The sequence below is a fragment of the Acanthopagrus latus genome, chromosome 6 (genome assembly GCF_904848185.1).
Source record: "Acanthopagrus latus isolate v.2019 chromosome 6, fAcaLat1.1, whole genome shotgun sequence".
NCBI classification, from domain to species: domain Eukaryota; kingdom Metazoa; phylum Chordata; class Actinopteri; order Spariformes; family Sparidae; genus Acanthopagrus; species Acanthopagrus latus.
The window spans coordinates 5,992,725-6,006,008 of record NC_051044.1 but is presented as its reverse complement, the minus strand read 5'-3'; the positions used below and the strand labels follow the sequence as shown (position 1 = coordinate 6,006,008).

At 40.5% G+C, this 13,284-nt stretch overlaps 1 protein-coding gene across 1 annotated transcript in view; it reads left to right on the top strand.

Moving 5' to 3' along the window:
- Positions 1–12,909, top strand: part of st3gal8 (ST3 beta-galactoside alpha-2,3-sialyltransferase 8) — a 23,305-nt gene extending 10,396 nt beyond the window's left edge. Inside the window, exons 2-9 of the mRNA XM_037100177.1 lie at positions 3,828–4,218; positions 4,713–4,836; positions 4,924–5,062; positions 6,176–6,369; positions 6,446–6,625; positions 7,760–7,805; positions 8,109–8,228; positions 8,771–12,909. Coding sequence (XP_036956072.1) covers positions 4,044–4,218; positions 4,713–4,836; positions 4,924–5,062; positions 6,176–6,369; positions 6,446–6,625; positions 7,760–7,805; positions 8,109–8,228; positions 8,771–8,938 — 1,146 coding nt within the window. The 5' untranslated portion in view covers positions 3,828–4,043 and the 3' untranslated portion in view covers positions 8,939–12,909. The remainder of the gene's footprint in view (positions 1–3,827; positions 4,219–4,712; positions 4,837–4,923; positions 5,063–6,175; positions 6,370–6,445; positions 6,626–7,759; positions 7,806–8,108; positions 8,229–8,770) is intronic.
- Positions 12,910–13,284: the final 375 nt, after the last annotated feature.

The following is a 13,284-nucleotide window of genomic DNA, read 5'->3' as shown; positions in this document are numbered from 1 at the left end:
TATTTATCCTTTTTCAGGAAATACAGAACAATTTAGTCTTTTGTTACAGAGAAGTCTTTTTGTCAGTAAATGTTGCTTCTGGCTGTATTCAGACATAAATGAATGTTACAGAAGGAGCTGCAACTCATAGTGATACTTGTCAGATAGACTTTTGTGACGAAGCGTTTGTACAATTTATTATTTTTGACCTGTTTTGTCCCAGTCAGAGGGACAAAATCTTTTTCCAGACTAATCAGACATGAAGAGAATCGGTGACCTTTATGATAACGAGTCTTTGTGTTCTTCCAATATGATCAATAGAGGCTTGTGTGGTATTTTTTCGTGCAGAGTTTAAAATATGACAAATTTAAAGAACGAAATGTATTGTTGGACAGTTGCTCTGTATTTTAACGTAGCAAAAAGACTAACCCAGCCCTGAGTGAGATGCAGCAATGTTTAATCCCACCAAGCAAGGTAAAAACAAATCTGTGCTTCAAAATATAACAATGATTTTCATTAGTCACAGTTGCTCTAATGAACCCTCATGAAATATCTCAATAGGTGTTGAAAGAAATGCAGTTAAATTTGTTTCAGACTTTAATATCTTCATTGTGGTGCATTCTAATCATTTTTGTAATCCATTAGCAGTTCGAGAACAACAAAAGTGTTAATTAATGAACTTAAGTGGTATTGATGACCTCGTTTGATATATAACAGAAGTGTTTTTTTTTTCCCAAAACGTAGAATTAACTCTCACAGAGTGAGATTTGTATCAACACCAGAAACACTGTCAACTTTGCAGTTAACTCTCCTCATTTATCATACTAATTCATGTAACTGTTTTCATTTCTCTGGATGATTAAAAGTTAATTAATTGCATTGAAACTAATTAGGCTGAAAATAAGGCTGGACTATATAGACATTCAACCAGGATGGTGAGGATAATGTGGAAGGTATCTTCATATTGAAAGTTAGACATCGGATAAACAAATCGACTTTGGCTGCTTCTGAGCGTTACGCATCATTTACGTAAACACAGAGTCCATCTCTCCACGTCCTGCTGTACATTCCTGCACTTTCTTAGCACTGATCGTGGTCCGTCCATCAGGTACAACAGCTCAGTCCAGGATGTTTTGGTGGAGACAGGTCTCCGTAAAGATGTGGGTAAAACATTGTGGGATTTCCCTGTTGCGTGACCAGCACATTAGCCAGAAGCAGCCTGGTGAAAAGTTGCTGCGGGCAGTGACTTCTCAAAGTCTGCTGCTCTTAATCCGAAACTTGCACCACCCACTCACTTAGGATTATTCATCAAAATTCCCATTGTGTTGACATTTTGTCTAGTCATTCCTACAATATCGTCACAATTTTGAAATCAAGATATTTGGCCAAAATCTAGAATTTATTTAATCTCTGTGTATATTGAACCTTGTGCTGCTGCAGCCTTCATGTCACTCGTTCTGTTCAGATTTGAGTTCAGTTAAAGTGCTGCAGAACTGTTACAGGTTATGTTACATCATCGGATTTAAGTCGAGACTTTTACGTTAAAAGTTTCTTCAGATGTTGGATGTGAAATTGCAGCTACTTTATGTAACAAGGTGCAGGTCTGCCAGGAGCTTTAGCAGAGGGAAAAGTAATACTATTAGCAAGTGTGTGTGTGTGTGTGTGTGTGTGAGTGTGAGTGTGTTACTACAAACGTTATGAAGTAAATATCGCTTGCAACAGAGAAGTGAAGAAACACACGCAGGTCAGCTGATTCAGACTACGCCCACACACACACACACACACACACACACACACACACACACACACACACACACACACACACACACACTAAGAGAGGGAGAGAGAGAGAGACAGTGAAGCAGACAGGAGGAGAGCAAGAGCTGAAACGGGAGAAGCTGAACTGGATCCAGATCTGATTGGTATTCAGAGACTGAGTCTGTCTGCAGGGAGACATTCCTGCAGGAGCAGAGGGGAGGTGTGGTGTGGGAGGAAGAGGAGGGGGGAAGAAGAGGGTGACTCCACTCCTCAACATAAATCAAAAGCTGGACCTCTCCTCTCCTGTGTTTTTTTTTTTTCAAGCTAGAAGGCGCTGAGTTTGTTGTGTTGCTGTAGACGATGTCATCACTTTAGAAAAACTCTTTACAGCAGTTGTGTCGTCATCAGTGACAACATGTCTGGTTGCAACACAGGTTTCATGTTCTTCATGTTGCAATCACTATCTCTTTTGGTAAATTTCCTGTTTCTGAATGAGTTTAATTTGTTTTTTTTATTTGTTTGATATAGATAATATGTTACAGATAATTAGTTTGTTAAAGATAACAGAACTGTGCTGTTTTTTCGGTCATTTCCTGTTTGTTACTGACAAGATAAGTTTGTTTAGTTTGTTATGGATAATTTCTTTGTTAAAGATAGTTTGTTATGGATAGTTATAAATTTAGAAGTTAGAGAGTTAGAAATAGTTGTAGATAGTAGTTTCTTACAGTATTCGTGTTCTTGTTGCTGTTTTTCTGTTCTTTGGTAATTTCCTGGTTCTGATTGAAGTTTTCTCTGAGTGAAAGTCTGGTCTGTTCGTTATGTATGTTTATGAACAATTGCATTGTTATATTATTTGTTTTGGCTAGAAATAGTTATTGATAGCACATTTGTCAAAGTTTCTTATGGATTATCAGTTTTTGTTAAGTTTGATAATTGGAATTAGATTGGAATTATATTTTTTATATATTTTGAAAAATGCATTTGGTATAAATAGTTTTTTGTGGATATTTTGTTGTATTGTATATTGTATTATTACAAATAATTGACAGTATTGTATAGACATACATGTTTTTATATATTATATTATAGATATTTTGCGTGTAATTGTGAATTACAGTGAAATTGTGTATAATTTCTGCGTTGTGGATGATACGTTCTAGTTTAGATTTTTTTTTGCTACGTTGTATTCAGTCTTGTGTTACACATCATTTGTTAAGGTGGTGGTTTTTGTTATGAATAATTAGGGATATGGCTGTCAATGCACAATTACTAGAGTAACCAGACATCGACAGGAGAGCACTTAGTAAAACACAGAATGTCCTTGAAGTGAAAGAATCAATAGAATAAAAGTCGTCCAGCTAACCTGAATAAACCTGGTTCAGGGAATGCTGTCTGTAATGGATGATCTATTACTGGTGCAGTCCATAAACACTCTGAGCCGGCAGCCACTTATAAAGGGGCCCACGCACCACCCACTCAAACCAATGGCAAACTGTCTTTATCTGACTACACAGTGGCGTGTACGTTCTACTTGTGCAAGATACAATAAGTCTCCTTAACATCAGGTGGCGCTAGTCTGGTGCCAGTAATCCAAAACATGAAAACCGGAACGAAACAGAGTGCAGAACATCGTCACTTTCACCCCTCCCACACACCACGCTGATTTGCTAGCACACCGCCAATCAGAGTGATCATTGAACAGCTAGCACTCAACCAATCAGAGTATCCGATGGCGTCCAATCCTCAGACTGCCAGCATTCTCAGACTTTGCGAGCTGAATCTGACCAGACACCGTCCACGCGGCTCCAAAAGCTTCCAACACAGCTGAACACACCGAACAGATTTGTTCCTGAACTCGTCCGAGTCTCCCCAAATGTTTCAAATGTCCAACACTAGGGTCGTGATGGGTCCAACCATGTTGGAGTTAAACTAGTCTGCAGCTATGGGGGAAATGTTTGGGCTTTAATCTATGATTTTGTTGTACAATACAATGTAAAGAATGATCAGTTTTTGAGCAAACAAAAAGGATTTCCACTATGTTTCTTTTTTTTTATGATGCTGATGTTGCCGTGTCTTTCCGTCTGATCCAGGTGCGAGTATCCATCCTGTCTACACCAGTCAGAAAGCAGCGTGGTTCACAGGGCAAGAAGTTCCACACTCGGGCTTCATGGAGACCAGGCAGCGTGGAGACATGACCAGGCATGGGAAAATGTCCAGATGACACAGTCCAAATATGCTGACATAGCAGGCTGAACGGCTCAACACATCCTTCCTTCTGCCGCCGCCCACTCATCATCCGTCCAGCCATGTTGTTGAGGAGGAAGGTGTGCGTTGCCGTGGTGATTGCTGCCATCCTCTTCCTAATGCTTGCCAGTCAAAGCATTCAAAAGAGACATTTCCTGCCTCTGTCCATAACCCCGGCCATCAGCCGGGCCACACCCATCAGCAAGGAGGCGGGCGAGCAGCAGATATCATCACAAGGTAAAGAAAAACTCCCAAACAGATGGGCGAATACACCGAGCAGTGATCAATTCAGAGGGAAAATCACCAAAAATACCATAATGATGGAACAGTTTGAACTCCCCCACAACAGTTTTGATCAAGAGTCACCAAAAAAACAATCTATCGATAAATCGGCAGATCTACACAAGTTTTTTGCAGTAGTTTGCTAATTTGATAACCAAAATGACCCCAAACATCTTTTTTTTTGCTTTATAATCGCTAAAGTAAATTGTGTATATCAGTCTCCATGTATCAATAGCCTTGTATCAGCTGATAATATTTGCCAGCTGACATATCGGTCGGGCTCCAACTGATTGCAACATCAGCAGTGGTTGTATTAGTGAGAGGTAGTTGTTGTTGTAAAATTTGGATAATATTAGCAGAAGTAGTGTTGTGACTGTATCACTGATGCCAACAGTGTAAGCAGAGCTCCCATGATGCACTGTTCTCTAACTCTCTGTGTTTGTTTGCAGTAATCGAACCCCCAGCACCTCCTGCTGATCCGACCCCTGACCCTCCGAAGAACCCCCCTCCTCCCGGCCACCCCGAACATGAAGACGCGGAGATGCCTTTAGAGGAGTCCAAGGACAGCACAAGGTAACACTCAGGAGGTCACAGGCTCTGTGTTATCCCATGATCCTCTGTTCTCTCCCCGTCTGACTCCTCTGTGTCGCCCTCTTTCAGTTCCTGTGGTTGTGTCGAGTCCTGTATCTCAGACGTGGGGTCGTCGGAGTGGTTCGGACAGCGCTACGACCCCAAACAGCAGCCCATCCTCCGAGACAGCAACAACAACTTCGACCCTGACGCGCTCAAATGGTGGCTGGTGAGGAACAAAAATAACGTTACTGTAACTGATAGAGCTACAAAAGTGAATTCCTGTCTGAGTCTGAAGTTTGAAATCCATTATTGCAAATATTATCAAGGTTGTGTTAATTTGCTCCAAATGTAAGTGTTGTGTTATATGTGTTTATCGTAAACGAAACCAGATCATTTAATTGAAAATCTTACATTTGCAGAGATGTTAGATTAATGTACATAAATCAATAAATCTGTGAGATTTTGTTATAAATTGCAGCTTTCAAATAACTGTCGGATTAGTATATTTAATCTAAATCCTATTATTTCTTTTACAAATATGATTTCACTTGGAATTAAACTGTATTTGACAAAAAATACGGTAATAAGATTTAAAGCAGTTTAATCAGTGACTAAATATCAGATCACCATTATGTTAATATTGATATTTAACATTAACATGTAAGTAGGTCACCCAAATAAGTAAAAAGCATTTCTTAAGGTTCTCTGGTCTCCTTTTGTGCTCTATTTAATAACTGACTGTGGTGCAGTAACAAACTGAAAGGCCCTTTTACAGAAACTGACTGCAGGCTGCACACTGGAAGTGACAACACTGAATTGATGTGTCGACACTGAGAATTGTTAAATCAGCTGAATCACAGAATACCAAAATAGAGCAAATGTCTTGCACGATGGTCATAGAGTGTGTTTCAGTAAATAGTCAGGACCCATTAATGAAAATCTGTAATTGCAGAAAATTGAAACGTAAAAAGTCTTTCACATGGTTTTTGTCGAGGCTGTCAGCAGTCTGGATGAAAAGCCAAACGTCTGAGTCTCTTTCCTGCATTTATAGATTTGGTCCTGCTGCAGAACCCATTAGTAGATTAAAGGGGTTGGGGGGTGTAGAAATGCTGCTAACATCATCAGTCTGATCCACAGTATATTGTATATAATGTGTGTGAGAGCCAAACAAGAGCCAACAGTATGCCGTACTGTAGTTTCACTCTACTGTAAGAGCATGTATAAACAGCAGCATGAAACGAGAGTTAGAATGAAAAAATACTTTTAGTATCATTTTGTTGAATGTAAACTATATGGAAACTAATATTTAAACAATACAATATGTTCTGCATCTCCACAGAGTCTTCAGCGGTCTGGTAACGGCCAGACAATAGAGGAAGTGATGTCGGCGATGTTCCAGGTCATTTCCCCGCCTACTGTGGACTTCAAGCCCCTCCCCAACCGCTGTCGTCGGTGCGCAGTGGTCGGCAACTCCGGCAAACTTCGACAGTCTGGAAACGGCAAACTGATCGAATCCCACGACTTCATAATCAGGTATGTGGGTCTAAGTCACGCATCTTACCCTTCCCGTCTTCCTCCTCCTTATCTTCCTCATCTGTGTCCTCGGCAGGATGAACAAGGCGGTGACTCGAGGGTTTGAGAAAGACGTTGGGAATCGGACGACGCATCACTTCCTGTACCCAGAGAGCGCGGTGGACATCAAACATGGAGTCAGCCTCGTCCTCCTGCCGTTCAAACTGAGAGACCTGGAGTGGCTGACCAGCGCGCTGTCCACCGGCACGGTGAAAATGTACGAATCATCAAGCAAATACAGAGAGAAACACACTCAGAGCTTTTTCTCCTAGAGAACCACAAACTGTAGCTTCCAAACTGAGCTTAAAGTTAAAATAACATCTCTGTAAGTCAATCAAACATTTACTGAAGGCCATCTTGTTTACAGAGATAGAGTTCATTACGACTTTTAGTTTTAGTTCAGGGAACCTAATAAACTGAACGATTGTGGGATCTAGTAAAAGTTGAAAAGTTAAAGTTTAATATAATAGCTAAAGCACTGGCAGCACTTTCAAGGCTTCAGAGGCACCAGCTAATAGGATTCACTCGATAAAGTTGCTAACATGGATCTTAATGGATGATTGAGACGCCGTAGGAATCACTCTAAAAATGACAAATAGCGTCCTGGGAATAAAATGGACATAACTGTATATATCAAATAAAGACAATTAATAAATTAACTACTGATTTATATGAAATATACACATTAAACATTTACATCAGACAAGGCAAAATGCATGTATGTATGTATGTATGTATAGAGGATGACATGTATGTATACATTATTAAATTACATTTATCACATTTATATATATACATATACAGCGTCCCATGAAATATACACATGAAGCAAAATGTCTGTTCAATACATTCACGATCTAATATGTGTATATAGTGTGTATATATTTATATTGTGAAATGTTGTACAGATATACTGTACTATGTAAATCTGCACCATACAGAAAAAAAGTGACTTTTGTGTGTGCTATGCATAGAATATGTACTTTAAACTTAACATACAAAGATAATGAAAGTACACATATTCATGTACAGACACAGACTGTAAGTACTGCTGTGTGTGTATGTTTATGTTCATGTACACAGATAATAGTAATACTCATGCTTACATACTCAACAACATGCCAGAATATCAACAATTATTAACAAGATGTACGAAGTAAATCATTTACAACAGACAGGACGAAATGAGAATGAATGTGTGTACATGTACGCTGTACGTTAATATACTGTAAATAAAGCTGTAAATCGATAAAGAGAAACATAAAATACTCTCTACTTATATTGCATATTACTGTTATAAATGTATATAGTATACAATGACCAGTTCTTCTGTGTGTCTGTGTGTGTTCAGGACCTACATGAGGGTCAGAGAGCGAGTGGAGGCTGATAAAGACAAGGTAAGATAAACTCTCAGTCGTGTTCCGTCTGCATCACCAACATAAAGCTGTAGATAAACGCGTGAGCGCATTTTAGAGGCGACATGTTAGTCTGTTTTTCACATTTTAATTATTTAACGTCAGTTCTTGTTCACACAGTTTCTGTTTATTTCTTCAGCTGTTTTCGGATTATTTATTTTTACTTCGATAAGCTCCTGCAGTTAGGATAAACACTTCATTGCAAAACACTGCCGGAGAGCCAGTGAACCCTGACACATTGATCCTGTTAACAAAGTAACATTGTGTGTGTGTGCGTGTGTTTAGGTTCTGGTGGTGAACCCGGTTTTCTTTAAGTATGTTAATGATCACTGGACCGAGCGCCACGGTCGCTACCCGTCCACCGGCATGCTGGCCATCATCTTTGCTCTGCACATATGTGACCAGGTAGGAGTCTGTCACCTGCACGCTGCACAACATTTAGTCAACTGCAGTATTCAGTCAAACTCAAGTCGCCAACATGTCCTGTAGTGAAGCAACAAAGAGCAAAGCCTGCTGAGGAAACATGTACTACATGAGTAAAAGTAAAGATGTTGTGTTAGAATATTACTTCATTACACGTGTATGTAACCCACACATATAATACTAGAGTCATAAATTCTCTGATCTCAAATGTAATTATGTAAAATGAAAGTAAATTACAAATGTATTTACATCTTTGGATATATTGTGTAATATGTGTCGACTGATTATCAGCCTGGCTCCGATGTTCAGCTTTATTCGTTATTATCAGATTCTGTTTTTTTCTTTTTTTTATCTTATTGCTGATAAAATGCATTTAATTTAAACATTTGCTACCTTTGACTCTTCTGCAGCATGCAGTTTGCAAAGTCAGTTCAATGTTTGATTATTTTTGTCTGAGTACTCGGACAGAGAAGAGAGATATTGTGTCTCAGTGTATCATGGCTCCACTTCCTGTCTGTGTTCAGGTGTCTGTGTTTGGTTACGGTGCCGACCAGCAGGGGAACTGGCATCACTACTGGGAGGAGAACCGCTACGCTGGAGCCTTCAGGAAGACCGGTGTCCACAGCGCCGACTTCGAAACAGAGGTCATCCACAAGCTCGACAAGGAGGGAAAGATCAGTCTGCACCTGTGACGCGACCACTGACCCAAAGACAGGCCTGCAGACAGACTTAAGACACCCACAGATTGTCGGGATGACCTGTTGACTGACCAGTCGATCATTCACCACTTAATCGTTGAGACCAAGAACCACCTCGTCTGGTATCCAGCTGAGTCTGGTTTATTGCGGCCTTTCGTCTGGCACTGTATAAATCCAACAGACGTGACTTGTTTTGGGGGGATTCGGACACGTGGACAGGAAGCAGACCTGTTTACTTCTTGCACGTCAATCATAACATGCCTGCCTTGAGTTGGACTGAAGCCTCTGTTGTGCAGAGACATTTTTAAATACCAGGATTACCTGTGGATTGAGCCTTTGGATGGGAGGGGCTAAACATGCTGACTCCACCTGGTGGGCGGGGCTTATATCCTCCCTGTGCAGTTCCAACTCATCTTGAACACAAACTGTTTTTTCGGGACCCTCCACTGTTGAATCAGACGAACCGTCCTGCTGTCTGCGACTGCGGGGATCGACCACCCAAGTTTTGCTTTGGTCGGGAAATAATCACAGACTTTTTATATATTTTTTATTGAATTTTATAGACCTTATATGGGGATAACCTCTTTTTTTAATCAAAGCACTTTGCCCTGAAGAAGAAATGGAACAGAGGGGCCATATTGTTGCTTCTCTGTCCAGCCACGGTGTAAGACTGTTTAATTTCATATCATTTATAATCCATCCATTTATTTCATCTGAAACCGTCCTCTGGAGAATGTTTCTGTCCCGAAAGACTGTAAAGGGAGTAGGGACACAAAGTTTTTAAGTTTTCACCAATGATACTTCCTGTCTCGATCATATATGGAGCTGGAGGCAGTGAGTGGGAGGAGCCTGTGTGAGGTTCTCAGCCTGTGTTTAAGCTTTTCACGTGCTCTGCGATGACTCGACAGTCTGCAAGTTTACAGCAGATACCACTGATATGACGGGAAGTTTTGGTTTTAGTATTTGATGCTTTGACTCATTTTTCAGCTCCGGTATTCTTCAAAGTTAATGTGAGCGACAAAATTAAACTCAACATCATCACTGAGGATCTGACTCGGTGAGTAAAGCTGCAGACGGTTGAACTTCGTGGACAGACGTGATGTTACTCCTGTCGAGTGACAAAGACGAGGAGATCGTGCACGAATTTTAACTAAAGATTTATTTAACAAAACTTAACAAGGACAAATTCAAACAATCAGTAACATCACCTGTGTGTGTGTGTGTGTGTGTGTGTTGCACGAATGAATGGAAGATGTAGTGCAATGTACTAAAGTCCAACCAAAAATAACCAACCATATGAAAGAAGAGAGACTGAACGGTCCAGCAGGTAGCAGAGGAGTCTGTCGGCTGTCTGCTGGACTTACAGGTGGAGGGACGTCTGTCGCACCTGCACTGTGAATGTACACACTGTTGCTGATTGTCAATCACAGTCGTCTGAATGCGTGTGTGGCTTCGTTTAGACGATGAGGAGTTTCGAGACGTTTTCACACTGATCGAGTCTGAACCTGAGTTGGATCACTCGTCTTAGAACAACTGTTTTCTCTCAGCTGTGTTCTGTTGTTCCTCCCGTTGTTTGGACTGCCGTTATAACGCAGCACATGCAGAAGCAAGCGAGGTCAGCAGCAGACTTTAAACAAACACAGACGTTCAGCACGTTTGCAACAGAAACACGGCGTCTTTCAAATTATCATTAAGTTATAATGCGTTACATTAATTTTCCCATAGTTTGGGTCTTCAAAACTAACTTTGAATTATCGTTTTTGAGGTGAAATTTTCTTTTCAAAATGACCACAGATGTGAGCTGAACCGTCTTCATCGTCCTGAAATGATCCGTTCTTCAGAAGCTTGTTCAGCTGTTTGACCTGGTGCACTAGTCAGCTGCATCTTGTATCTTGTATAATGTGCCTTTGCTGGAAATGTTAGCAAATGTTACTGTTTCTTTGGAGGGAAAAGTAACATAAATATATAGAGTACTGCGTCTACATTCATAGATTGTATTTTTAATAGGAAGATAATCTGGCGTTGACCAGCTGTGAGTTAGCCTGACTCCAGCCGTGCTATGAAGCCAGTTTGACATAGTGTTCAGCTAAAACATCACACATTGCACTCGGGACCCTAAAAATACCTTTTCCCCAGAAACTTTCGTTAAGTAAGAGGCGGCAGTAAATCATTGGATAAATATTTTTGAAACGATGGAGTGCAAGAGAGCCAAACGAAAAAAACCAAGCAAATAAAAACAGCATGTTCAAAGATGTAATCTTGACATTTAAGGTGTGCTGATGGATTAACGACGAGTGAATCAGTAACGTGCAAGAAAATGTTCCACCTTGAAAGATCCTGGTAGTCTTTCATTGACTAATAATAGCAGCATAGGGAAGCTCATCTTTGTTTGGCTTCATGCACCACTGAGCAGTTAACATAGGAATGAACGAGGTCTCGCTGGTGTGTACAGAAGAAAGTACACAAGCAACGTTTTTATTGTAGCTGCTTGTCAACCTGTGCACTGTAACCTTGTTTTTCTGCTTTAAGCTCAAACTGCAGTTTCTTATCTCTCTTGAACATTGGATTTGAGGTTTTCTTGTGGACTTAGACAATTTGGTTTTTGACTTTTGATCTGAGACGGTTACTTTCAGGTCGACTCGGGAAGTTAATGACTTTACAGAAGTTGTGGTGATCCAGATTCAGACCAGTCTGCCAGTGTGAAACCGCCGAGGAAAGAGCTCAGTCGGCTTCAAATAAACTCGCTGGGACGATGTCTGACGAGTCGGGGAAAGAACTAGTTTGTATGAAGTGTCGTGTGCCCATGTCTGAAGGCAGAAGTGTTTATAGTTGTTCCGAACAGACGCACTGGAAAGCTGAGTGGGAAGGCTGCAGTCACGGACTCCTCCTGGCTGCTTCCCACCACCTCCCTGATCTCCGTCCAACAACTCTGCGTCTCTGTGGCCAAGATTCGTACAATTGGGAATAACAGAGCAGACTCTCAGACAGTTTCTCCTCGGTGTGATTAAAAACTGTCAGAAGCAGCTGTCGCAGAGGGATCTTTCAGACGCTGTTAGACGATCCTACCAGCACTTCTTTTGAAGCAGACTGAGGCCTCTATAAATAATCCTAAATGCTGAATCATTTTCTGGAGGCTGCTGCTCTGTCGTTGGCTCGGCTTGAAGCTTAACCCCGTTTGTCTGGAACAAGTCGCACGTTCTCTTTAAAAACCTGAACGCTGAGTCATCATAAGCTGTGGTTTAATCTGAAACATCTGCTGCTGCACGGTTTTATAGTTTTCATTCACTGCTGAGATTTAACACTTTGTTGGCTTTTCCGGGGGGGGGGGGACCTGCTGGTAAACTGGGAAATGATCCACTTTATGAGGAGCGTCCAGCCACTAAATGACAGAGCAGCAGCCCGTTTGGAGCCCTGAGCTGGACTTAACATCTGGATGCAAGATTTTGGAATCTGCAGACGAAGTCATCGTAGTAGAAAGATTTACTTCCTCGCACTGAAAAATAATTGTTTGTTGTGAGTATAAATCCAAAGCTGTGCTTGTTAGATTCCCTGCAGTCTGGAAATGTCAAGTTTTATTTCCTTTTAAGAATGCAGGAAGGTGCAGATTAAATAAAATCAACCAATCAGCTGCTGGTAATTCCGTTATAAACGATTGTTTGTGATCTGTATATTTAGATCAGTGGAACAAAAGAAAAAAAACTAACCAAACGAGATGTTTGTATGATGTATGTTCAGTTATCATAGCTTTAATTCAGCTCATCATGTTTAAACTGTGACTGTCTTTTGATTTTAAGAGAAAGAAATGTTAAATTCACTTAACAGACAACCTGCTGATATCAGTTCATTCATCACATCATTCATTCATAGTTGCCAAACAGACAGAAGCACTGTGATATTTCAACACAACATGAACCCACAGCTGTCACTTTGAAATAAATAAAAATAAAAAAATACGAAACAGAAAATCAAGCGAGTTTTGTTTTTGTTTTGTTTTTTTTCTGTCCCATCAAAAACTCTGGAGGTAACTGTTGATACAATCAAACTCAAAGAGAGACACTGTGCTGAGAATCTGACGTCTGTAGAAGTTCGTCCTCGCTGTATTGTCGGCACTGTGATGAACATTAACAGAAACACATTCAGCTCAGTTTCCAGTTTAATATAAATTACTAAGAATTATAAAAAGGCTTTTGTTGAAACTGAATTAATTTGGTATGAAGTGATGACAAGAAACGTCACTACAGCATGAAAAATATTTTCCTTTAAACGAGAAACTGAGCAATTTACTTTGTAACAGTGGCGGCAACGCGCTGCCGATCTCACTCGTCGAGGCAACGATATCT